Source organism: Mobula birostris, chromosome 8 (genome assembly GCF_030028105.1).
Source record: "Mobula birostris isolate sMobBir1 chromosome 8, sMobBir1.hap1, whole genome shotgun sequence".
Taxonomy (NCBI): Eukaryota; Metazoa; Chordata; class Chondrichthyes; order Myliobatiformes; family Myliobatidae; genus Mobula; species Mobula birostris.
This window is the reverse complement of record NC_092377.1, coordinates 120155244-120180223: the sequence shown is the minus strand read 5'-3', so window position 1 is coordinate 120180223 and position 24980 is coordinate 120155244. Positions and strand designations below refer to the sequence as shown.

Below are 24980 nucleotides of genomic sequence, written 5' to 3'. Positions count from 1 at the left end.
CCAGCATTTGAGTGGACGGAGTCAGATTAAATAGAGTCAGCACGGCTTTGTTCAAGAAAAGCTCTGCTTATTGAACAGTATTCAAGCTATTTGAAGAGATGACTGAAAATGCAGATGAGGGCAGGGCAGTGGACTTTGCCTATTTGTAGTTCAGTGAGGCCTTCGACAAGATCTTGTAAGGTTGGGTCATTTGGATGGTTAGGAATCCAGTCAAGATTGGTGGATTCACGATTGGTTTGGAGGACGAAAGCAGAGGGAGGTGGTTGAAGGTTGTGTTTCGGAATGGAGGCTGCTGATGAGCTGTGTTCTGCAGGGATCAGTGTTGGGTTTCTTTCATTACTATTTTGAGAAATGATTCGAATGCCAGTGCACAAGGCTTGATCAGTGTATCTGTGGTTGACACAGAATTAAATGGTACTAATTATAGTGAAGAAGGGTGTTGTGGAATATAGAATGGAGGAGTAAATAAAATCACTGGGGCAAGATAAGGTGCATGGTAACAGTCTTTTCCCCAGGACAGAGGAATCCACAATTAGAGTCCCTGGGTTCAGGGTGAGGGGGAGAGAGTTAAAAGGGACAGTGGAGAGTATGTGAAACTATTATAGTTATTATTCTAATATGGATTTATTGAGTATTCCAGCAAGGAAATGAATCTCAGGGGTGTATATGGTGATATATATGTACTTTGATAATAGCTATGCTTTGGGCTTTGATCTTTTTCACAGGGGAAGTGGTTGAGGCAGGTACAGGAGTGTCCTTTCAGAAGCACTGGGATAGGTACATGGAGGGGGGTGGGACTTGGAGAGATACAGTTGTAATGCAGACAATGTGGACAATCTGGATGGGCACCATGGCCATTTAGGAGTGGTTGGGCCAAAGGGCCTGTATGCTGCTGTATTGTCCGATGTCTCGATGGGCTGAAGGGCCTCCACAGGGCACATCCTGCAGTCTCCCGGTGACAGATCCCTGTAGATTGGATGTGGCTCTGTATCTGTGAACCCGATGCTTCCAGGGATGGTATTCTGTATGTTGTGAGAGTCAGAGTGCTGACTGTCTCACCCAGGTCAATACCTCACCCTGTCGGTGTGTCTGTTTTCCCTTCCCCTCCGTTCCCTACACACATCCCACTCTCTGAACCCAAATGGACCCTACAGCAGTTCCATTCTCTGTGACCCTCAGCAACACTTACAACACTCCAGTATCTGTGACCCCTCCCCATCTCTCTGACCCACTCTGGAACCTACACTCCTTGTCATCTCTGCGGTCTCCACGGTCTGCAACACTCCTCCCCGCCTCCGTAAACTACCCCACTTAACCTGCTGCTTTCACACCCCTTGAGAACTGACATTTGCTGACAGATTGACAGTGAAACAGAGCCCATTCCTATGCTGATGCATGTCCATCCCTGAGCTCGGAGGAACATTAAATCTTCTCAATGGTTAAATTGCAAAGAAAAAACAATTATCCGAGTCTAATCTAAGAATTAAACAATGTTCTCCTACCTAAACATGGGGTTTCCCTTCTAATTTTATCACCCACATCTCCTCCATTTCTCACACATCAGCCCTCACTCTAAGACACCCAACAAAACAGGATCAGGATCACAACAGGATTCTCGGATACCACCCATGAGCACCTCATCCAACACATCTTTTGAGGTGTGGAGATTGGGGCATGGAGTTTGAGGGGTGGGCTTTTAGGGGTGGAGTTTGAGGCCTATGGTGCATTGGCCTTCATCAACAGTGGGATTGAGTTTAAGAGTTGAGAGGTAATGTTACGGCTATATAGGACCCTGGTCGGACCACACTTGGAGTACTGTGCTGAGTTCTGGTCACCTCACTACAGGAAGGATATGGAAACTATAGAAAGAGTGCAGAGGAGATTTCCAAGGACGCTGCCTGGATTGGGGAGCATGCCTTATGAGAATAGGTTGAGTGAGCTCAACCTTTTCTCCTTGGGGCGATGAAGGATGAGAAGTGACTGATATAGGCGTATAAGATGATGAAAGGCATTGATCGTGTGGATAGTCAGAGACTTTTTCCCAGGGCTGAGATGGCTAGCATGAGAGGGCGCAGTTTTAAGGTGTTTGAAGCAGGTACAGATGAGATGTCAGGGGTACGTTTTTTTAAGCAGAGAGTGGTGAGTTTGTTAAATGGGCTGCCAGCAACAGAGGTGGAGGCGGATACAATAGACCCTTGGATAGGTATACGGAGCTTAGAAAAATAGAGGGGTATGGGTAGTCCTCCGTAATTTCTAAAGTAAGTACATGTTCGGCACAGCATCATAGGCTGAAGGGCCCGTATTGTGCTGTAGGTTTCCTTTTCTTTGTTTCTATGTTTCTACCATTCACAAAAGGACTCCAACTCCAGACACAGCTTCTCACCCACTCTTGATCCCCTTCCACAGGATCGCTCACGCGCGCTCTCTCTCTCTCCCTCCCTCTCTGCCCCCCCCCGCTGTCACTCCATTGCGTACCCTTTCCCCACCATTGATCCCCCCCCCACTAGCACTTATCCCTGTAACTGTGCCAACTGTTAAACTTCCCCCTACACTTTCTCCCTCACTGGCATACAGAACCCCAGTCACTCATTCCAGTTCAGGAAGTACTTCAGCTGCAAGTCTGTCAGGGTATTTCATTGGATACCGTGTGACCTCTTCAGCGATGAGGCTCGAGATTGATAGGGGTCCTTTTCATTGACCTTTATTCTGTCAATGATAACAACGGGAATCTCCCGGTGGTCAGGTTTTAATTCCATTACCCGCTCCCATTTCAATAAGTCTGTCCATGGTCTCCTCTACTGATATTGAGGCATGTGCAGGTTGGAGGAGTGACTCCTCATGTTCCACAGGGTTAGCCTTCACCCTGACATCGATCTGTGTCCTCCTGTGATCGCAAGACGATGTTGGTGGTGTGGAATATTGCAAGTCCAATTCATTTGTTTATTCGCCAACAGCAGGGGAGCTGCATGGCCTCGGTCGTAGTAATAACGAGACCTCGATCCGTGATGGTTGTCACTGCCCCGGGGCAGGTGTCAGAGTCAAGCGCATCACTGAAGTGCCGGAGATAGCCTGGCACGGCATCTATGCTGGAGTCAGTGCTCAGCAGAAGATGAGCCTGTATTGTGTTCGACTACAGACTGCTACAACACTCACGGACTCTGGAACTGTCGTGTATTTTTGGTGTGACTATATTTTACTGCTATCTTATATGTGCTGTATGTGCCTTGTGCTGTGTGTGACTGTTGCTAATGCATTTTGCACTTTGACCCTGGAGTAACACTTCTGTATTCATGAGTGTTCATATACCCAGTCTGAATGATCATTAAACTTCAACTTGAACCATCTCATTTATGTCACACTTCCCTGTTTTCCTTTTCCTGCCTTTACTTTTCCTCATTACTCTGGACCCCTCACCCCTTCTCAGTTGCTTCTGAGTTTACCGCTCCTTCCCCCTCCCACATTGCCTCGTCGCTTCTCTTCCTTCATCGCTACGGAGAAGACACACATCAAACAAAATGCTTGATAACTGTACAACCCAATGACTCTTACAGATATTCTGTCTCCACAGATTCTGCCTGACCCACTGAGTTCTTCCAGCTTTCTGCTTTTTTCTTTAATGGGAATGGTTGGGGAAACTTGGAGTTACTTTCATTATTGAGAAACTATCCAGCCCCTGGAAATGACTGTTTTTCGGCAACATTTCATGCGTTGAGCAAGGACTGACTGTTGATATATTGCATGGAAACTTACTTAACTTTAATATTCATTTGAACTGATGGTCAGAGACACACACACACACACACACACAAAATTTTGCGGATTCTGGGAATTGAGAGCCACACACACAAATTGCTGGAGGAATTGAGTGGGTCAAACAATGTCTTTGGAAATGATTTCTGTAATCTCAACGTTTCAGACCGAGACCTTCCTTCAAGACTGGAAAGAAATCTAAAGGCTGCTGGAATATAAATGTGGAGGGAGGGGAAGGAGGATAGCTGGAAGGTGAGAGGTGAAACCAGGTGGGTGGGAAAGGTAAAGGTCTGGAAAAGAAAGAAACTGATAGGAGGGGTACCAGGGGAGGTCATAGCAGGTGAGGAGAAGAGGTAAGAGGCTAGAGTGGGGACTAGAAAAAAAGGGAAGGGGAAGGAGAAATCGATGTTCATGCCATCAGGTTGGAGGTTGGACAGAATATGAAGAGTTGCTCCTCCACCCTGAGAGTGTTCACGTATCTTGTTAAACAACAGTGGAACAACACTGGGGTGCAAATCAGTGACCCCTGACCCAATGCATCTCCATTGGTTAGTGATGTTCTTGTGGCCTTTGAGTGAAGACCACTGGCTCATGGAGCTTCAGTCAGCTGAACACATTCAATGATTTGATCAGTGCTGGCTGATCTGGCTCAGGCAGCATTTGAACAGAAAGGAATTGGCACTGTGGCTCAGAAGAGAAGTGTAAAGGACTGCAGTGGTGATAGGAGATTCCATCAACAGAGGAATAGAGACTAGATTCTCTGGGCACGACAGGGACACCCAGATGGTATGTTGCCTCACTGGTGCCTGGGTCAGGATGTCTCGGATCAGATCCACGACATTCTAAAGGGGGAGGGTGAGCAGCCAGAACTCCTTGTACATATTGGCACACATGACATAGGTAGGAAAAGTGCAGAGATCCTTGAAGAGAGATTTAAGAGAGTGAGATACAAAGCTGAAAAGTAGGACCTCTGGGGTAGTAATCTCTGGATTGTTGCTGGTGCCACGCACAGAGAGGGTAAAAATAGGATGATTTGGCACGTGAATGAATAGCTAAGAAACTGGTGCAGAGGGCAGGGGTGCAGATTTCTGGATCATTAGGATCTCATCGAGGGAAGGTACGATTTGTACAAAAGGGACAAGTTACACCTGAACCCAAGGGCACCAATATCATTGCAGGGAAGTTTGAGAGAGCTCTTTCAGAGGTTTTAAACTAATTGGCAGGGGGATGGGTACCAGGGTGATAGGACTGAGGATGGGTCAGTTGGTTTACAAGCAGAAGCAGTGTGGAGTGAGACTGCTAACAAGGAGAGTCTGATGACAGGGCCAAATTGCAGTCAGCAAGATGAGTTGCAATGTAAAAGGGGGACAAAATAAACAAGTGATGAATACACAGTGAAGATGTTATATATGAATGTACGCAGTATACAGAATACGGTCAATTACTTTCATCAGTTTCAGATTGTCATATGTGACGTTGTGGGCATCAATGAATCATGGCTGAAAGAAGATTATAGCTGGAAGTGTAACATCCAAGGTTACACTTTGAATTGAAAGGACAGGTGGATTATAAGGTTGTTCTGTTTGTAAAAAATGAAATCAAATCATAAAAAAAGAGGTGACATAGGTTCAGAATGTGTAGAATCGTTGTTGGTAGGGTGAAGAAACAGCAAAGGTGAAAAGACCCTGATGAGAGTTGTATACATAACTCTGAACAGTAGTAATGATGTGGTCTACAAGTTACAATGGGAGGTAGAAAATGTGTGTCAAAAGAGCAACGTTATGATAGTCATGGGGGATTTCAGTATGCAGATAGACTGGGAAAATCAGGTTGGTGCTGGATTCCAAGAGGGGAATTTTGCAGAATGTCTATGAGTTGGCTTTTTAGAGCAGCTCATGGTTGACTCCACAAGAAGATCAGCTATTCTGGATTGGGTGTTATGCAATGAACTGGAATTGATTCGAGAGCTTAAGGTATAGGAACCCTGATGAAACAGTGGTCATATTATGATATTATTCATCCTGCAAGTTGAGAAGCAGAAGCTAAAGTCAAATCTATCAGTGTTACACTGGAGTAAAGAGAATTACAGTGGTATGAGAGAGGAGCTGGCCAAAATTGATTGGAAAAGATCACTGGCAGGGATGATGGCAAAGCAACAATGGCTGGGATTTCTGAAAGCAATTTGGAAGGCACAGATTATATACCTCCCAAACAGGAAGATGTATTCTAAAGGCAAGATGGCACAACTGTGGCTGACAAGTCAAAGCCAACATAAAAGCCAATGAGAGGGCATATAATAGAGCAAAACTGAATGGGAAGTTAGAAGATTGGAAAGCTTTTAAAAACCAACAGAAGGAAACTAAATTAGTCATGAAAAAGGAAAAGATAAAATATTAACCAACATTATTAAAGGAGATACCAAAAGTTCCTTTAGATATATGAAGTGAAAAAGAGAGGCCAGAACAGATATCAGATTGCTACAAAATGCTGCTGTAGTAGTAGTAATGGGAGATCCGAAAACGTTTATTTTATCAGTCTTCACTGCTGAAGACACTGACAGTATGCCAAAAGTTTGAGAGTGCCATGGGACAGGAGTGTGTGAAGCTACCAGAAGGGAGAAAAGTCTTGAGAAACTGACAGGTCTAAGAATAGATGAATCACAAGGACCAAATGGATCTATTCCACTGTTCTAAAAGAGGTGGCTGAAGAGATTGTGGAGGCATTAGTATTGATCTTTCAAGAATCAATAGATTCTGACATGGTCCTGGAGGACTGGAAATTTGCAAATGTCACTCCACTATTCAAGAAGGGAGGGAGGCAGAAGAAAAGAAATTATGTGCAATTTAATCTGACCTCAGTGGTTTGGATTTGATTGTTAAGGATGTGGTTTTGGTATACTTGGGGGTGCATGATAAAATAGGCCATAGTCAGCACAGTTTCCTTCAGGGAAAATCTTGCCTGGAAAATCTGTTGGAATTCTTTAAAGAATCACAAGCAGGATAGACAAAGGAGATTCAGTGGATGTTGTGTACTTCAATTTTGAGAAGGTGTTTGACGTGGTGCCACACATGAGTCTGCTTAACAAGAGCCCATGGTATTACAGGCAAGATACTAGCATGGATAGAGCATTGGCTGATTAGAAAGAGGCAAAGAATGGGAATACAGGGAGCTTTTTCTGGCTGGTTGCCGGTGTTTCGTGGTATTCCACCGGGATCTGTGTTGGGACAACTTTTTATGATAGATATCAATGATTGGATGATGGAATTGATAGATTTGTGCCAGGTTTGTGGCCAGTATAAAGATAGTTTTGAGGAAACAGAGAGGCTATAAAAGGACTTAGATTCAGAAAATGGACAAAGAATTGGCAGGCGGAATGCAGTGTTGGGAGTGTATGGTCACACACTTTGGTAGAAGAAATGAATGTGAAGACTATTTTCGAAATGGAGAGAAAATTCAAATATCTGAAGTGCAAAGGGATTTGGGAGTAGTTGTGCAGGATTCCCTAAAGGTTAATTTGCAAAATGAGTCTGTGGTGAGGAAGGTAGTGCAATGTTAGCATTCATTTTGAGAGGACTGGTATATAAAAGCAAGGATATAATGTTGATGTTTCATAAGGCAATGATGTAGGCTCACTTGGAGATTGAGTGCAGATTTGGGCCCTTGTCTAAGAAAGGATGTGCTGACATTGGAAATGGTTCAAAGGAGGTTCATGAAAATGATTCCGAGATTGAAAGGTTTGTCATATGAGGAGCCTTTGATGTCTTCTGGCCTTTCAACATTTAATAGACTGGTTGTGGAGAGGAAGTTTCCCATGTTGGGGAAGGCAAAGACTAGAAGATGCAGCCTGAGAATACATAGAGAGATATCCATTTATAATGAAGAGCAGGAGGAATTCCTTTAGCCAGAGGGTGGTGAGTCTGTTGTGTTCATTGCACAGGTATCTGTGGTGGCCAAGTCATTGAGCATATTTAAGGCAGAGCTGTTGATAGATTCTTGATTGGACAGGACATGAAGGAATACGGGGAGAAGGAAGGAGATTAGAGCTGAGAGGAAAATGGAACAGACATGATGAAATGAATAGAGCAGACCTGATGGGCCAAATGGCATAATTCTGATCCTCTATTTTATGGTTGAATCCCTGAGTCAGGAATAATTCCACATTGTAGCATCTTTAACTTCTCCGCCTTCATTTCTTCTCTACAGTCAACATTGTGAAGTTTTCTTGCTGAAGTAATTTCCAAGTTTGCCGGCATTCTGAACTGTCCTCTTTTTGGCTAAATAGGCTTCAGGAAATTTACTGAATATTTCTATGTAATCAATAAATCCTCAGCTTCCAATCCCCTACATGTTGCACCTCAGCAGATGGAGGGTTGAAGGGTTTGAGCTATTGAGCCAGGCTAAGGCAGAGAGTGTGGTCTGAAGCTGGATCATTTTTACAGCTGCTGCTCTGAACCAATTGAATCCTTCTTGAAAACTTCTAACAGTCTCACTGGATGATCTCCCAAGCAACACCAATCTTATGTTCTCTTTCCCCAAAAAGGCCACTCCCCCGCCTCCTCTCTTACCTGTACCTCAATCACACCTGTAGCATCTGTACCTGGAGCATTGAGCTGCCCACCCTACCCTTTCCTCAGCTATGTTTCTGTTGTTGGTTGTGATATCCCAGTTCTCAGTGCCAGTCCATATCCTGAGTCCATCCGACAGTTTTGGACAGTTGAGGAACAGTGGAATACTTTCAAAGAGATTTTTCACAGTGCTGAACAAAAATATATTCCAGTCAAAAGTAAGGACAGTAAGTGTGGGGAGAGCCAGCATTGGATTACGAAGGAAATAAAAGATAGTATCAAATTAAAAGTTCATGTGTACAAAGTCGTGAAGAGTGGTGGGAGACTGGAAGATTGGGAAAATCTTAAAAAACAACAGAGAACAAATAAACAAGAAATAAGGAAAGGGAAGATAGAGTATGAAAGTAAATTAGTACAACATATAAAAACAGCCAAAGTTTTTATAAATATAGAAGCGGAAGAGGGTGGCTAAAGTCAAAGTAGGTCCCTTGGAAGACAAGAAGGGGAAATTGATAAGGAAATGGCTGAGGCACTGAATGACTATTTTGTCTCGGTCTTCATGGTGGAGGACACATCTAATATGCCAAAGAAGGATGTTATGGACAAAATGGGAGGTGAGGACCTCAATAAAATCACTGTCACTAAAGAGATAGTGATGAGCAAACTAGAGGGCCTGAAGGTAGATAAGTCCTTTTGCCCTAATGGGATGCATCCCAGGGTGCTGAAGGAATTGGTGGAGGTTATTGTAGAGGCGTTGGTAATCATTTATCAAAACCCTCTAGACACAAGCACTCCCAAGTACCTCTGTACAACAGCATGCTGCAATCTTTCACCATTTAAATAATAATCTGTTCTTCTACTATTTCTTCTAAAGTTCCATTTACCAACATTGTATTCCATCTGCCAGACCTTGGCTCACTCTATTAACCTATCTGTATCCCTCTGCAGACTCTCCTCATCTTCTGTACAATTTGCTATTCCAAATCATCAATATAAATGGTAAACAGCTGCTGGCCCAGCACTGACCCCTGTAGCACCCCACTCACCACTGACTGCCAACCGGATAAACACCTATTTATACCAACTCTCTGCTTTCTATTGGTTAAACAATTCACTATCCATACCAATACATCTTCCAGTGGATTGGAAGACAGCAAATGTCACGCTACTTATTAAAAAAGGATGTAGGCAAAAGATAGGCAACTATTGGCCAGTTAGCTTAATGTCTGTAGTTGGGAAAATGCTTGAAGCTGTCATTAAGGAAGAAATAGTGGAACATTTAGGAAGGAGCGGTTCCATTAGACAGATGCAGGCAAGGATTCAGAAAGGGCAGGTCCTGTTTGACAAACTTACTGGAGTTCTTTGGGGACATAATGAGTGCAGTGGATAGAGGGGTACAGGTGGATGTTGTATACTTGGATTTCCAGAAGGCATTCGATAAGGTGCCGCACAAGAAACTTATAAATAAGATACGGATGCATGGAGTCGGAGGAAGTGTATTGGTATGGATAGTGAATTGTTTAACCAATAGAAAGCAGAGAGTTGGTATAAATAGGTGTTTATCCGGTTGGCAGTCAGTGGTGAGTGGGGTGCTACAGGGGTCAGTGCTGGGCCAGCAGCTGTTTACCATTTATATTGATGATTTGGAAGAGGAGACTGAGTGTAGCGTAGCAAAATTTGTTGTTGACACTAAACTGAGTGGAATAGCAAATTGTACAGAAGACGAGGAGAGTCTGCAGAGGGATACAGATAGGTTAATAGAGTGAGCCAAAGTCTGGCAGATGGAATACAATGTTGGTAAATGGAACTTTAGAAGAAATAGTAGAAGAACAGATTATTATTTAAATGGTGAAAGATTGCAGCATGCTGTTGTACAGAGGTACTTGGGAGTGCTTGTGCATGAATCGCAAAAAGTTGGCTTGCAGGTACAGCAGGCACAGCAGACTATTAAGAAGGCAAACAGGATGTTGGCCTTCATTGCTGGAGGGATTGAATCCAAGAGCAGGGAGGTCATGCTGCAACTATATAGGGTACTGGTGAGGCGGCAGCTGGAGTACTGTGTGCAGTTCTGGTCTCCATTCTTGAGGAAGGATATACTGGCTTTGGAGGCAGTGCAGAGGAAGTTCACCAGGTTGATTCCAGGGATAAAGGGGTTAACCTATGAGTAGAGATTGAATCGCTTGGGACTATGCTCTCTGGAGTTCAGAAGAATGAGAGAGCATCTTATACAAACATACAAAATTTTGAAAGGGATTGATAACACAAAAGTAGGAAAGTTATTTGCATTGGTAGGTGAGACTAGAACATTGCCTCAAGATTCAGGGGAGAAGATTTAGGATGGAGATGAGGAGGAACAGTTTTTCTGAGAGAATGGTAAATCTGTGGAATTCTCTGCCCAGGGAAGCAGTTGAGGCTTCCCCACTAAATACGTATATTTAAGAAACAGTTAGTTAGGATTTTACATAGTAAGGGAATTAAAGGTCATGGGAAAAAGGCAGGTAGATGGAGCTGAGTTTACGGACAGATCAGCCATGATCTTATTGAATGGTGGGGCAGGCTCGATGGGCCAGATGGCCTACTCCTGCTCCTATTTCTTATGTTCTTATGTTCTTATTGCACTGAAATAACCACAGCTTCAAGCTGTGGCCTCTCCCTCCCTTACTGTGTTACTGTCTATTCTGTTAGTGTTGCAAGGATGTAGCGGTGGTACGAACCCAAGTACGAACCCATGAACACAGGCGCAGATGCTGAGTCGGGAGGCGCTATGGTCGTAGCGTGCGTGGAATTGGTGTCCAGAGAGAGTCTTTAGCTGAAGTCTTGGTTTTAGTAGAGAATTCAGGAACAATGCTAGACTTAGAACTGATAGTCCTAAGAACCATGGAACGAGGCTACTCATACAAGAGTCGACCAATAGAGAGCCCTGGCTGGACAGGGCCTGTTGTACAGGATCCGTGTCCGCTAGGTTCACCATGGCAAGTTCGTTCTGTTGCAATGGGGCGTTGGGAACGGATCCAAATGCAAGACACAGACACTGAAGTACAAGGAACAGGACTTGACTAGAGTAGGGACGTGACAGGATTCAGACAAGGAGCAGGGACAAGAATGCAGATTTGGGCTAGAGAAAACTGGACCAGGACTAGAAACCATGGACTAGGAGACAAGGCTCGATTCCGAGCCTGAGACTGGAAAAGGATTCAGAACCTGGGTCTTACCTCAGGCTCGAACCCCAGAACCAGGCAAGGACATGACATGGCTTCAGGACAGGACGTGGCTGGGGTCTAGAGGCCTGAGCTCAGAGACAGGCTGGGGCCTTGGGTCTTGAACTTGGCTGTGGGATACTCGAGGCTTCGGTTCTTGGAGCTTGGCTGCGGGATCCTCGAGGCTTGGGTTCTCGGAGCTTGGCTGCGGGATTCTCGAGGCTTGGGTTCTTGGAGCTTCTCCTGGGCAGGACGTGGATCTCCTGTGCAGGACGCAGAATGCAGAACTCCTGCACAGGACGCAGAACTTCACCCCACGGAGGCAAGGACAGGGAGGGAGGGAGGGACCCAACCGCAGGGTAACGGCAAACGGCCTGCTTACCCGACAGAGGCAAGAGACAGAACCAACCGCAGGGTAACAGCAATCAGCCTGGCTTACCCAATGGAGGCAAGGAACAGGAAGGGACAGAACCAACCGCAGGATAAAGGCAATTACGGCCTGGCTTACCCAACGGAGGCAAGAACAGGAAAGGAGCTCAATCCAGGGTGGCTCTCAGTCTCAGGGCAGCCAGCAATCTTGGCTGGCTACAGAAACAGCCAAATCCATACCACAATAACTGCTCCGACGAGTGGCAACAAGGCTCCATGAAGCGGTGGTCCTCCAACCAGGCCTAGAGATCACGAATAGTTTCACTAGCCTTCCATCAGCAGGTTGCTCCAAGGGGAACTGACAAGACAAACCAGCAGCCGACACTTATATTCCAAGCCCAAAGATGGGAATCAGGTGCCTCTGATTAACTCAACCAAACAAAGGACAGCTGGAAGACCTGGAGTCTTGAGTCCACGGACCGCACCGTGATCCAGAATGTGGACTTCACGGACCGGACCATGACAGTTAGATCTGGGGCTGATGTCCAGTAGCTTCTTCAGAAATCAAGAATGAGGCCCAAATCTTATGTTTACCACAGTTTCGTTAGATGTTTATAGTGGTACAGGTCAGATAGGGTCAGTCAATCTCAGCAGGTAAGGCGGAGAAGGAACAAGAGAACAGCAGCAGTAACAGCCGTGACTGACAGTAACAGTGAACGGCTGTACCAGTGGCCAGCTGAAAAGCAGTGATTGGCAATAACTGTGACCATCTGTAACTGTAACTGTCTGCAACAGTCCCCTGCTGTAACAGTGACTGTCTGTAACTGTGACTGTGACCGGCTGTAACTGTGACTGGCTGTAACAGTCCTCTGCTGTAATAGTGACTGGCTGTAATTGTGACCATCCGTAACAGTGACTGGCTGTAACTGTCACCATCTCTAACTGTGACTGACTGTAACAGTCCCCCGCAGTAACAGTAACTCACTGTGACTGTGACCGGCTGTGACAGTGAATGGTTGTGACTGTGACTGGCTGTAACAGTCCCCTACTGTAAGAGTAACCATCTGTAACTGTGACAGGCTGTAACAGTCATTGACTGTAACATTGACTGGCTGTCCCAGTAACCGGTTGTACAAGTCACCTCTGAACCAGTAACTGTGACTGACTGTAACAAAGGTAGATGAAAACATGGTGTGCTTTTATTCTGCCAAGTGGGCTGAGCCAGTTTATTTGAGAAACCCTTTCAGCAGATACTAACTTATTCCCCCTTCAACTTTTCAAGGATAGAAACTACAGAAGAATGGAACTACTAATACAGCAAGTTACTAAAAGTCTACAGACAAACAGGTGATTGTACAAATATATAAACAAGCATAAAGAATGCTAAACCTATGGGGAAAACAATAAAAACATCAATCCCACAGCAGTGTCCGTGCTGCTGAAACTAGAATGAATTCAAAACGCTGGACAAGGTCAGCTGTGATAATTACACTGCTTTGAGAAATCGGTCAATATTTCTGACCATATTATCCAGAACATACAGGGCCAGGATGCATTTTATCATCTCGATCTGTTCACCTCTCCACTGATTCGAAACCACAAACATGGAACGCCTCTCCATCCCAGTGCGTTTTGCCAACTGGTCAAACTGAGGGAAAGGAAGGAGAGAGAGGGTATTAATGGAATTATAAACTCCACAAGCTTCAGATTCACGGGCAATGGTAGCAGTAACGGAGATGGAGAGAGCTGTTCCATTGGGATGGGCTTCAGCTGAACTGTGTTGTGACCAGTGTCCTGGGGAATCACGTGAATACTGTGTAGACCAGGCTTCAGACTAGACAGAAAGGGGAGGGTTCCGAGGCCAGAATGCTTAATAACTGAAGAGGAGGTGAGAGACTGGTGGCTCAGAGGAGTTGAGGGTGGGGGGGGGGTGGATTTGACAAACAAAGTGTGACAGGAGGGGGCAGAAAATATCAGTAAAATGAGGCAGCACAAAGTAAAACCTGAGTAATAGAGTTTAACACGTGGCTAAGGAGATGGTGCAAGAGGGGAAGGGCTTCAGGTTATTGGATCATTGGGCTCTCTTCCAGGGAAGGTGGGACCTGTACAGACGGAATGGTTTGCACCTGAACTGGAGGGGAATGAATATCCTAGCAGGAAGGTCTTCTAGTGCTGCAAGGGCGGGGGGGAGGGGGGGTGTCGGTGGGGGTGGTGGTTAAACTAGAAATGCACAGGATGGGAACCAGAGCGCCTGAACAGAACGTGGAGTGGTTGTGGGGAAAGATGTTGCTGAGCCTACACACAAGGTCAGAAATCAAAAGTTTGACCATGGTGGGACTAATGTTCTGAGTTTTGTCTACTTCAATGCAGGGAATATTGTAGGAAAGGCAGATGAGCTTAGGGCATTCAAAGGATACAAAGTATATCAAAGTATTATCAATGTATGCATAAGTTATAGAACCTTGAGATTTGTCTGCTTACCGGGAGCCACAAAGCAAATATCTCCTGTGTTTACCTCTCTGCTGTCAGTGCAAACATGCTATTCACAGATTGGGTGCTATGTTTCCCACATCAATGTCAGTTCTCAGATTCTACATATTATTACCTTCTGCTGCAGTGGCTTGTATTCATAAATCCATGCATTGTGTATCTCTGGTATCCCTAATAATTCAAACTTGGTCCCAATCACAACCCTGTGAACATCTGGAAAAGAGAGATGATCCAGATATCAATATGAAGCTGCAATGCTGAGGTGACAAAGTTACACAGAACAAAAGAAAGCACTTACATTTCTGTGCCACGATTGTCTGTAGCTCCTGAAACTCTTCCATTTTATCGTCACTGACCAAGTCTATGGTGCTGATGTCAAATATGAGTGCGACTCCGTGAATTACATTTTTCGGAGTAGCAGGGTAGGTGGAAGCATCTGAGTCAGGATCGAAATTCTGTAACTAAGTGAGAAAATGAAGAACTGGTTACAGAGGAAGCAGCAGGAATACTGATGATCACAATCACACAGCACTGAGGTGAACAATGGAGGAGGGACCAGTCCCCTTAGACAAAGCCCAGTTGTCATGGTCACTCATCTACTGATCTACTAAGACGCAGATGGGCCCCAAAACCAGTGGAGTCCATCTGTCCCTGTCAGTCTCCGGCTGCTTTCCCCAGTTCGCTGTTACTTTTCAATTCCTTTCATTGTGGGTCCACTCTGTCCCCACGAGCTGCTTGAGAATTTGTTCTGAGCTCTTCAATACTCACACCCTTGCACTGTTTAATGAATCAACATTTTTAACTAAATGTCGGGACTTGATAACAAAGTTTTCAGATGATTCAGAAACTGTTTGGTCCTTCACACCTCAGGATGATACAAATGGTTGGTCAGTATGTAAACTGATGGCAAATTGAATCCTGAGGAGTGTGGGTTGTTCAGTCTCCATCAGTAATGTGGGGGAGACAATCGTGTGTATTGTGTCCAGGTTACTGGGTGATAGGAAGGTAAATGGTGAGTTCATCAGCTTTTGTTCATGTTTGTTTCCTGAGGCTATTCAGCCAGGCTAGCCTATGCTAGTTCTCTGTCAGTTCACCAATTACTCATCTCCCCATCCACTCTCTGCCATTCTGACAACCCACCGGAAACAACAGCAGCAGACTGACCCAATGACCTACATGCTATTGGGATGTGGGAGCCAGAAACCAGGATCATCAGGGGGAAACCCACATCATGACAGCAAGAGCCTGCAAACTATACATTGACAGCACCAGAGGCTGGGATGGAATCGGAATCACTGGATCTGCGAAGCAGCACTACTAACTGCTCCATCACTGTGTCACACAGTAGTACAGACGACTTGCTCCAATTCTATTGGGTCCTGGTGAGGCTTGTGCACAGTTCAGGATTCCTTACCCAAGGAAGGATTGCAGCAATGGCTGACCAGACTGATCCAGGGATGGTGGGTTTGACGAATGAAGAGAGATAAGAACAGGAACGGGAACAGAGTGTAGGGGAATGTAATAGGTGACAGATGGTACATATTGTTCATCATATAAACTGTTTTACATGATTCATAAACTCCATCATTGAGTTGTTGAGTTCATTTTAAGAAACAGTGTCTGATACAATGACATGAGTATAAGGTGACTTGTTCTTCTGCAATGGAAGTAAAGGACTGCAAATCTTGTTAAACGCATAAGGTGACTCTCAATTGTTTTACTCACAAAATCCTACAAGGGCAAACACACCACAAACCACCCCCCTCCCCTGTCATCCCTCCACTAACCCCAGCCTTCTCCCCCAATTCAGTAAGCAGAACTGATCTAGTCTGGACCTCAACACCCTTCTTTTGTTGGCCCATGGCCATTGACTCCTGAGTGTCTGTTCTCACCTCAGTTTGGAAGTAAGACAAGATTTCATGGCCACACACAGAATTCCAACATCAAACCCCACACGGTGGAGTTGTTGGCTGATAATGGATGCCAGCAGAAGACAACTGGTGGGAGACAAGGAGGTGCTGCTCTAGGTGAGTTTGAGCAGAGGGTCTGACCAAGATAGAGGCTGATGAGCCTGTGACCTTCACTAGCAGTGGAGCGGATTCTGGGGTCATGTGTTGCTGGGATTGATCCATTTCCCCATCACTGCTCTGTCTCCTGACCTGTACCATGTGGAGGATGTCAGAACAACACTCAGTCCCCCCTCACTTGGAAAAGAGCTCTAAGTGTCCCAGCAATGTGTCGAGGTGGAGACAGCTGGCAGTGAGACACCAAGGAGAGTGGTGTGTAACCCCCTGATGAATCTCTGTCAATATCTCCTCGTGGGTAACTCCAGAACTAATGTCTGTCACTGTGTACCACTGTGTTACTCCAGGAATAATATCTGTCACTGTGACCCTGTGTGTTACTCCAGTACAAACATCTTTCATTGTATCCCCATGTGTAACTCCAGGACTAATCTCTGTCCTGTGTCCCTGTGTGTTACTCCAGGACTAATCTCTGTCAATGTGTCCCTGTGTATTACTCCAGGACGAATCTCTGTCACCGTGTCCCCATGTGTTACTCCAGGACTAATATCTGTCACTGTGTCCCTGCATGTTGCAGCAGGATTAATCTCTTTCACTGTGTCCCAGCGTGTCACTCCAGGACTCATCTCTGTCACTGTGTCCCGGTGTGTTGCTCCAGGACTAATCTCTGTCCCTGTATCCCAGTGTGTTACTCTGGGACTAATCTCTGTAACTGTGTTCTCATGTGTTACTCCAGGACTAATCCCTGTCATTGTGTTCCTGTGCGTTACTCCAGGACTAATCTCTGCCACTGCATCCCTGTGTGTTACTCCAGGACTAATCTCTGCCACTGCATCCCTGTGTGTTACTCTGGGACTAATCTCTGTCACTATGTTCTCGAGTGTTACTCTTTGTTTGGTATTTCTGTGTAACTTCTTTTACAGAGTGCCACCTCCCTCGGCCTAGGCTATAGTTTAATTCCAATCGGAACATGGGCCTAGTCTTCAGAACCATGGCTGTTTTGTCTGAAACTTTGCTTGGGACCATTTCTCCCTTCTCTCTCTGAGGTTGTTCAGTGTTTAATGGCTTGTGGAAATCAGGAGTATGAAGTAAAGGAGGAAACTCACGTTTGTTCCTTTGGGAACTCTCCCTTCCAGGATCATCTGTAACACTTTCTTTGTCTGACCACGGTTCTTCATAGCATTCCATCCAGCCGAATCCCAAAAGTTTAAACTCCCTGCTCTGTAGGACCTGAGCTGTAAATTTTTAAAAAGATGTACATTTGTATGGCACCTTTCATGGAGAGTAAAGTTCCGGGTAATGTAGAACACAGGGTAGATGGTATTTACGCAACAAGATCCCATAAACAGTGGAATGGTGATCAACTGAAGATCTGCTTTGTGTTGTTAACTGCTGGCTAAGATTATGTATCGGGACATGGGAGAACACCCTGCTTTTCCCTCAGTGATGGGACAATCCAATCTGCGGGAGAACTCCTACCTCTTCCCTCATTGACAGGACATCCCAGACTGTGGGACATCTCCCTGATCTTCTCTCGGTCACGTGATATCTCATGACACAAGAAAACTCCTCTTCCCTTGCTGCCCTGGGTCTGTTTACGTTCCCCTGAGAGGGCAGGTGAATCCCTGGTATACAGACCCAGAGACACTCTGACTGCAGCAATGTTATCCTGAATCTCTGGATTCCCCTTTCAAACTAAAACGTTCTAGTTCACCAAGAAAACCAAATTAACAAGGACAGTCTTGGGGTGAAAGAGCAAAAATGTGGAGAATACTCAGCATATCAGGCAGCATCCATGGAAAAAGGAACAGGGACTGTTCTCAAAGAAGGGATTTGTGGTTAAGTTCTTTTGGGAAAAGGTCATTCTGGATTAGGTGTTGTGAAATAAACTGTATTTGATTTGGGAGTTTAAGGTAAAGAAACCTTTGGAGGCAAGTTTCATAATATGATTGAAGTCACCTTGAGGGTTGGTGGGGGGGGGAACAAGGAAATGATGTATCGATATTATAGTGGAATAAAGGGAATTATAGAGGGATGAGAGGGGATCCGGCCAAAGTTGATTGGAAGGAGACACCGGCAGGGACGATAGCAGAACAGCAATGGATGGAGTTTCTGGGAGCAATTCAAAAGGTGCATAATAGATTCATCCCAAAGTAGAAGGAATAATCTAAAGATGGGGTGAGGGGTGGTGGGGGTGTAAGGAGGTAACCATGACTGACAAGGAAAGTCAAAAGCAAAAAATCAAAAGAGAGAGTATATAATGTAACAAAAACTAGTGGGAAGTTAGACTGGGAATATTTCAAAATCAGTAGAAGGCAACTGAAAAAAGCCACAAGAAGAGAAAAGATGAAATTTGAGGATAAGCTATCCAACACTATAAAATTATAATAACAGATTTTTTCAGATATATAGAGTCAAAGAGAGGTAAGAGTGGATATCAGACTGCTGGAAAATAATGCAGGAGATAATGGGGGACACAGAAATGGCTGATGAACTGTATTTGTCCCTAAATGTATTGGTCCGGTCCGTAAATGTCCGCATTCTGGTTCACGCTCTGGTCTGTGGACTCAGGACTCCGGTTCTTCCTGCTGTCCCTTGTTTTGGTTGAGTTAATCATAGGCATTTGATTCCCATCTTGGGGCTTGGAATATAAGTAGCCTTGGGGACGACTGGTGGCTGCTGGTTTGTCTTGTCAAGGTTTCCTGGGAGCAACCTGCCGGTGGAAGGCTGCAGCGGCCACTTGCCATCTTTAGGCTGTGTTGGAGAACCATCGCTTCATGAAGCCTTGCTGTTGGTAGTCGGAGCTGTCTTTTCGGTATGGATTCGGCTGTTTCCCGGGCCAGCTGAGTGGCTGCTGGCCACTTCGAGCTAGGTGGGGATCCGGCTGTTTCCATAGCCAGCTGAGGTTGCTGGCCGAACTGTGACTTGGAGCAACCCCGATGCAGAGATGGAACTGTATGTCATTCTTCGGTGTTTGTCTCTTCTTGTCCTTGCCTCTGTGGGGTAAGTCAGGCCGTTCTGCCATTGCCTTGTGGGGGATCTGTCTTGTCCTCACCACCAAGGGGTAACTCAAGCGGTTCTGCCATTGCCCTGCGGGGGTCCTGTCTTGTCTTGTTTTGTGTTTGCCTCCGTTGGGAAAGTCCGGCCGTTCTGCCTTTAACCAATGGATGGACCTGTCACACATTGGTGTGGAGATAAAGTTGAGTCCCGGCTTGTCTAAGGATAGGTCCAGGCTCTATGACTATGTACTATCCAGTCTCATGTTAGTAATGTGTTAAAGATGAGTCCCGGCTTCTCAAAGGATAAGTCCCGGCTCTCTGTTGATGTACAGTTCCCAGTCTGTCTCCGAGCTCCAGCCTCCAAGTTATCAGCCTCCACATTCCAAGACCAAGACCCCAGCCTGTCTCAAGACCAAGACCCCAGCCTGACTCCAAGCTCAGGACCAAGACCCCAGCCTGTCTCCAAGCTCAAGACCAAGACCCCAGCCTGTCTCCAAGCTCAAGACCAAGACCCCAGCCTGTTCTCCAAGCTCAAGAACAAGACTCCAGCCTGTCTCCAAGCTCAAGACCAAGACCCCAGTCTGTCTCCAAGCGAAAGACCAAGTCCCCAGCCTGTTCTCCAAGCTCAAGACCAAGATCCCAGCCTGTCTCCAAGCTCAAGACCAAGACCCCAGCCTGTCTCCAAGCTCAAGTCCAGGACCCCAGCCTGTCTCCAAGCTCAAGACCAAGACCCCAGTCTGTCTCCAAGCTCAAGACCAAGACCCCAGTCTGTCTCCAAGCGCAAGACCAAGACCCCAGCCTGTTCTCCAAGCGCAAGACCAAGACCCCAGCCTGTTCTCCAAGCTCAAGACCAAGATCCCAGTCTGTCTCCAAGCTCAAGACCAAGACCCCAGTCTGTCTCCAAGCTCAAGTCCAGGACCCCAGCCTGTCTCCAAGCTCAAGACCAAGACCCCAGTCTGTCTCCAAGCTCAAGACCAAGACCCCAGTCTGTCTCCAAGCGCAAGACCAAGACCCCAGCCTGTTCTCTAAGCGCAAGACCAAAACCCCAGCCTGTTCTCCAAGCTCAAGACCAAAATCCCAGTCTGTCTCCAAGCTCAAGACCAAGACCCCAGTCTGTCTCCAAGCGCAAGACCAAGACCCCAGCCTGTCTCCAAGCTCAAGTCCAGGACCACAGCCTGTCTCCAAGCTCAAGACCAGGACCCCAGCCTGTCTCCAAGCTCAAGACCAAGACCCCAGCCTGTATTCCAAGCTCAAGACCAAGACACCAGCCTGTCTCCAAGCTCAAGACCAAGACCCCAATCTGTCTCCAAGCGCAAGACCAAGACCCCAGCCTGTTCTCCAAGCTCAAGACCAAGACCCCAGCCTGTCTCCAAGCTCAAGACCAAGACCTCAGCCTGTCTCCAAGCTCAAGACCAAGACCCCAGGCTTTTTCCAAGCTCAAGACCAAGACCCCAGCCTGTCTCCAAGCTCAAGACCAAGACCCCAGCCTGACTCCAAGCTCAAGACCAAGAACCCAGCCTCAAGCCTCAAGCCTCTAGACCCCAGTCATTTCCTGTCCTGTAGTCATATCATGTCCTTGCCTGGTTCTGGGGCCCGAGCCCGAGGGAAGACCCAGGTTCTGGGTCCTTGTCCAGTCTCTGGCTCAGAGCCCAAGCCCAGGCTCCTAGTGCCTAGTTCTTTGTCTGGGTTCCCTGTCTTGTCCATGTCCTAGCCCAAGTCTGCATTCTTGTCCCTGCTCCTTGTCTGTAACCTGTCACGTTCCTACTCTAGTCAAGTCATGTTCCCCGTACTTCATTGTCTGTGTCTTGCATTTGGGTCCACTACCAGCGCCACCCATTGTGACAAGATTTGTATTTTACATCAGCCTTCTCTGTGGAAGACACCAGCTGTATGCCAGAGAGTCAGGGACCAAGTGTGAGTGTAGCAGCTGTTGGTAAGGAGAAGGTGATGGGAAGTGGAAAAGTTTGAATGTGGGTAAGTTGCTGAAACCTGAATAACTGCAGCCCAGGCTCTGGAAAGTGTTCCTGAAGAGATTGTGGAGGCATCAGTAGTTGTCTTTGAAGAAACACTAGTTCTAGATTGGTTCTGAAGGACTGAAAATTGCGTATGCCACTTTATACAACCATTCTCCCAATCTGTCTCAGTTCTTCTGCAGATTCTATGCTTCCTCAAAACTAACCACCCTCCACCTATTTTTCTATCAGCCACAAAACTGGCCACAAAGCCATCAATTCCATCTTCCAAATCTTTTGCATATAACGTGAATAAAAACAGTCCCAATATCGATCTCTGTGAATACCACTAGTCACCAGCAGACAGCCAGGAAAAGCCCCATCTATTCCTACATTTTGCATCCTGTCAGTCATCCAAAATTCTATCCATGCCAGTAACTTTATTGTAATACCATGGGCTATTAACTACTTCAGCAGTTTCATCTGTGGCTCCTTGTCAAAGCCCTTCTGAAAATCCAAGTAAACAACATCCACTGTCTCTGCTTTGTCTCTCTGGAATGCTATTTCCTCAAAGAATTCCAACAGATTTTACAGGTAAAATTTCCCCTTGAAGAAAACGTACTGATTTTGGCCTATTTTGTCATGTGACTCCAAGTGTATTGAAACCTTATGCTAATCAATGGAGTCTAGCATTTTCCCAACCATTGACATCGGGCTAATTGGCCTATAATTTCTTTTTTGTCCCTCCCTTCTTAATTCCGCAGCTAATTGATATCACGCACTTGGATTTGAATTCACATTTCCCATAGGGTGACCATTTCCCAATTTCCAAAAAGGAGGACATTGCATATGTGGTCATGGATTACCATATATATACAGTGCGTTTCAAAACAAAAATTATAAAATTTAAACCATATTGCAAAAACAATAAATGCAAACAGATGACCACTTTAGTTATTTTATTAAATAAAAATTCTAACATGATACTTTTTTGCCTATATAAATCCAGCAAAAACCTAGCTATTTCATCATTAATCCGTGATTTTCTGCCAGAGCCCTTATTCCTATTCAATTATTCATCATTCTGCATATTACATACATGCATTCATACAGTTTAAATAAAGAATTGAAAGAATTGAATATTCATTTTTACTCCTGCTGAAGCAGATATGCTAACCAAATTAATTTACTTCATTTCTTCAGTTGCTTGAGCTGGGGAGAAAAATGATAATAATGATGGTGTTCCAAGCAGTACGAGTGTTAACTTTATATTTATCTGTGGTACCGTGTCGTTCAACTGCACTTTTTCCCTTACTGCCAATCTTCACGTCACAACGGTATAGTGTACAAAAAACATGAAAATTATATTTTCTGCTTTTAGCAATAAATCCAAATTCTTTGGCCCATTCATGGTTGAATATAGTTTTTTCTTTTCAGCAATTCTTTAGGGTCTTGAAACAAGAACAAAAAGTCAACCACTCTCCACTGCAGTCTTGGGTTAACGGTTGTTATAGCTTTCAGTTTCCACTGTTTTAAGTATATCCGAGGTAATTTATATAAGTTTTTTAGTCAGACGCAAAAAGGAGGACAAGTTAGTGCAAACATGAGAAAATCTGCAGATGCTGGAAATTCAAGCAACACACACAAAATGCTGGCCAGACAGCATCTATAGGAAGAAGTACAGTCAACATTTTGGGCCGAGACCCTTCGTCAGGACTAGCTGAAAGAAGAGATAGTAAGAGATTTGAAAGTGGGAGGGGGATGAGGAGATCCGAAATGATAGAAGAAGACAGCAGGAGTTGGGATGAAGCTAAGAGCTGGAAAGTTGATTGGCAAAAGGGATACAGAACAGCAGAAGGGGGCGGATCATGGGACGGGAGGCCTAGGGAGAAAGAAAGGGGGAGGGGAGCCCAGAGGAAGATGAAGGGCAGGCAAGGAGAAATTGTGAGAAGGACAGAGAGAGAACAAAGAGAGGAAAAACGGAGGGGGGTGGGGGAGAAGAGAGAATAAATAAATAAATAGATAGATAGATAAATAAATAAATAAATAAGGGCTGGGGTAAGAAGGGGAGGAGGGCTTTAATGGAAGTTAGAGAAATCAATGTTCATGCGATCGGGTTGCAGGCAAATTAACATCCGGCTCCAGATGGCGCCAGACGGAGGCCTAAAGCCGGAGTTCTGGCCTCCCTACTTTCCCAGCCTCGGGACCTCCCGACGTGCTTACCAGCAAATAGATTGGAGTGAGGTGACCTCTCACTACCTCTGATGTGGACATCAGGGAGACACATAAAGGACGGTGAATTCACAGTTAATAGAGCAACATATACCGCTTGTGCGTTTATATTAAGTTGACAGCAGTGTGTGTACCTCTGGAGTGAGAGACCCGGGATTGTCTCCTGTCGGGACACAGGTTATAGTCGTTCCTTGTGGATCCAGAGCCGAGAGAAATGTGTTGATGGTCGATGATTTCCCAACCCCAACCATGCCGAAGAGCAGGATATTTATACAGTCTCCACAGCCCTCAGGGGGGTTGTAGTTTAACAAGAGGTTCTTCAAATTGTCCAGATTCCTGCCAAAGACCAGGGAGACAGAGCATCAGCTGTCTGGCTGAAACGGGTTAACGAAATCATCATATTTACCTCTGTCCGATTGGGATGACACACCCTGATTATGCGAACCTACCGCTTGTCCATGGCTGGGAAGTGAAAACAGCGGTCCTTTGAAAAATCTGAAATACAATGTGAAAGTATTAATATCTTTGTTTTTATCTCGCGGGGCGGGGGGGGTTTCAGTAACGGATTGAAGATATAAACTCACGGCTTCCCATGTTTGGCGTTGTATAAACCCAGTGATCTGCGCCGGAGTGTTGACTGTGCTTCTGCCTGCGGGAATCCAAATCTTTTTCTTGATGTACTTTCACTTTCCCTTGCTACCGGTTGATGAGCAAATTTGGTCAGGATGATCAAAGTGAGGCAGGAACCAAGAAGAACTTTTACAGTGACATTACATCCATTCCGATTTTACTGTTCGTCGGATTCAGCGACACCACGCAGGGCGTACACGTTAACTAACATATAAAAGCCCGTTCTGTTTATAATACTATCACCCACGAAAAGGAAATCATGACGGGAGTTTCCACCAGGAAAACTCTGTTGCATTATTCTATAAGACCATGAGTCCATAAGATATAGGAGCAGAAGTAGGCCATTCGGCCCATCGAGTCTGCTCTGCTGGACAGATCCAATTCTTCCAGTCATCCCCACTCCCCTGCCTTCACCCCATACCCTTTGATGCCCTGGCTATCAAGAACCCATCTATCTCTGCCATGAGTACACCTAATGACTAGCCTCCACAGCCACTTGTGGCAGCAAAGTCCACAAATTTACCAACCTCTGACTAAAGTAATTTCTACGCATTTAGTTCTAAAAGGACGTCCTTCAAACCTGAAGCCGTGCCCTCTTATCCTATAATCCCCTACCATGGGAAATAACTTTGCCATTTCTAATCTGTTCAGGCCTTTTAACATTCGGAATGTTTCTATGAGATCCCCCTCATTCTCCCGAACTCCAGGGAATACAGCCCAAGAGCTGCCAGACGTTCCTCATTTGGTAACCCTTTCATTCCTGGGTCCGACT

General features: G+C 45.5%; 2 protein-coding genes across 3 annotated transcripts in view; one reads left to right on the top strand and one right to left on the bottom strand.

Moving 5' to 3' along the window:
• The window catches only part of LOC140201638 (uncharacterized), a 395760-nt gene that overhangs the window by 65636 nt on the left and 305144 nt on the right, over positions 1–24980 (top strand). The gene's annotated exons all lie outside the window — the stretch shown is intronic.
• LOC140202296 (interferon-induced protein 44-like) lies at positions 13073–24343 on the bottom strand. Of its 2 annotated transcripts, XM_072267193.1 has the most exons (7): positions 24163–24343; positions 24028–24073; positions 23713–23914; positions 17502–17630; positions 14670–14832; positions 14487–14584; positions 13073–13529 (listed from the first exon to the last, which is right to left on the bottom strand). In XM_072267193.1, exons 1-7 carry the CDS (start codon positions 24170–24172, stop codon positions 13368–13370), a joined length of 810 nt encoding a protein of 269 aa, XP_072123294.1. In that variant the 5' UTR covers positions 24173–24343; the 3' UTR covers positions 13073–13367. The 2 variants fall into 2 exon arrangements, with proteins under 2 accessions (XP_072123294.1, XP_072123295.1); XM_072267194.1 differs by lacking the exon at positions 24163–24343 and having other exon boundaries at positions 24009–24032.

Bases quoted from the DNA above. Each gene is read 5' to 3' on its own strand.
- LOC140202296 (XM_072267193.1), bottom strand. The intron at 14,833-17,501 runs GTGAGTTTCCTC...TTTCTCACTTAG, and splicing joins GAGTTCCCAAAGGAACAAAC to TTACAGAATTTCGATCCTGA. The intron at 14,585-14,669 runs GTAAGTGCTTTC...TCTCTTTTCCAG, and splicing joins GACAATCGTGGCACAGAAAT to ATGTTCACAGGGTTGTGATT.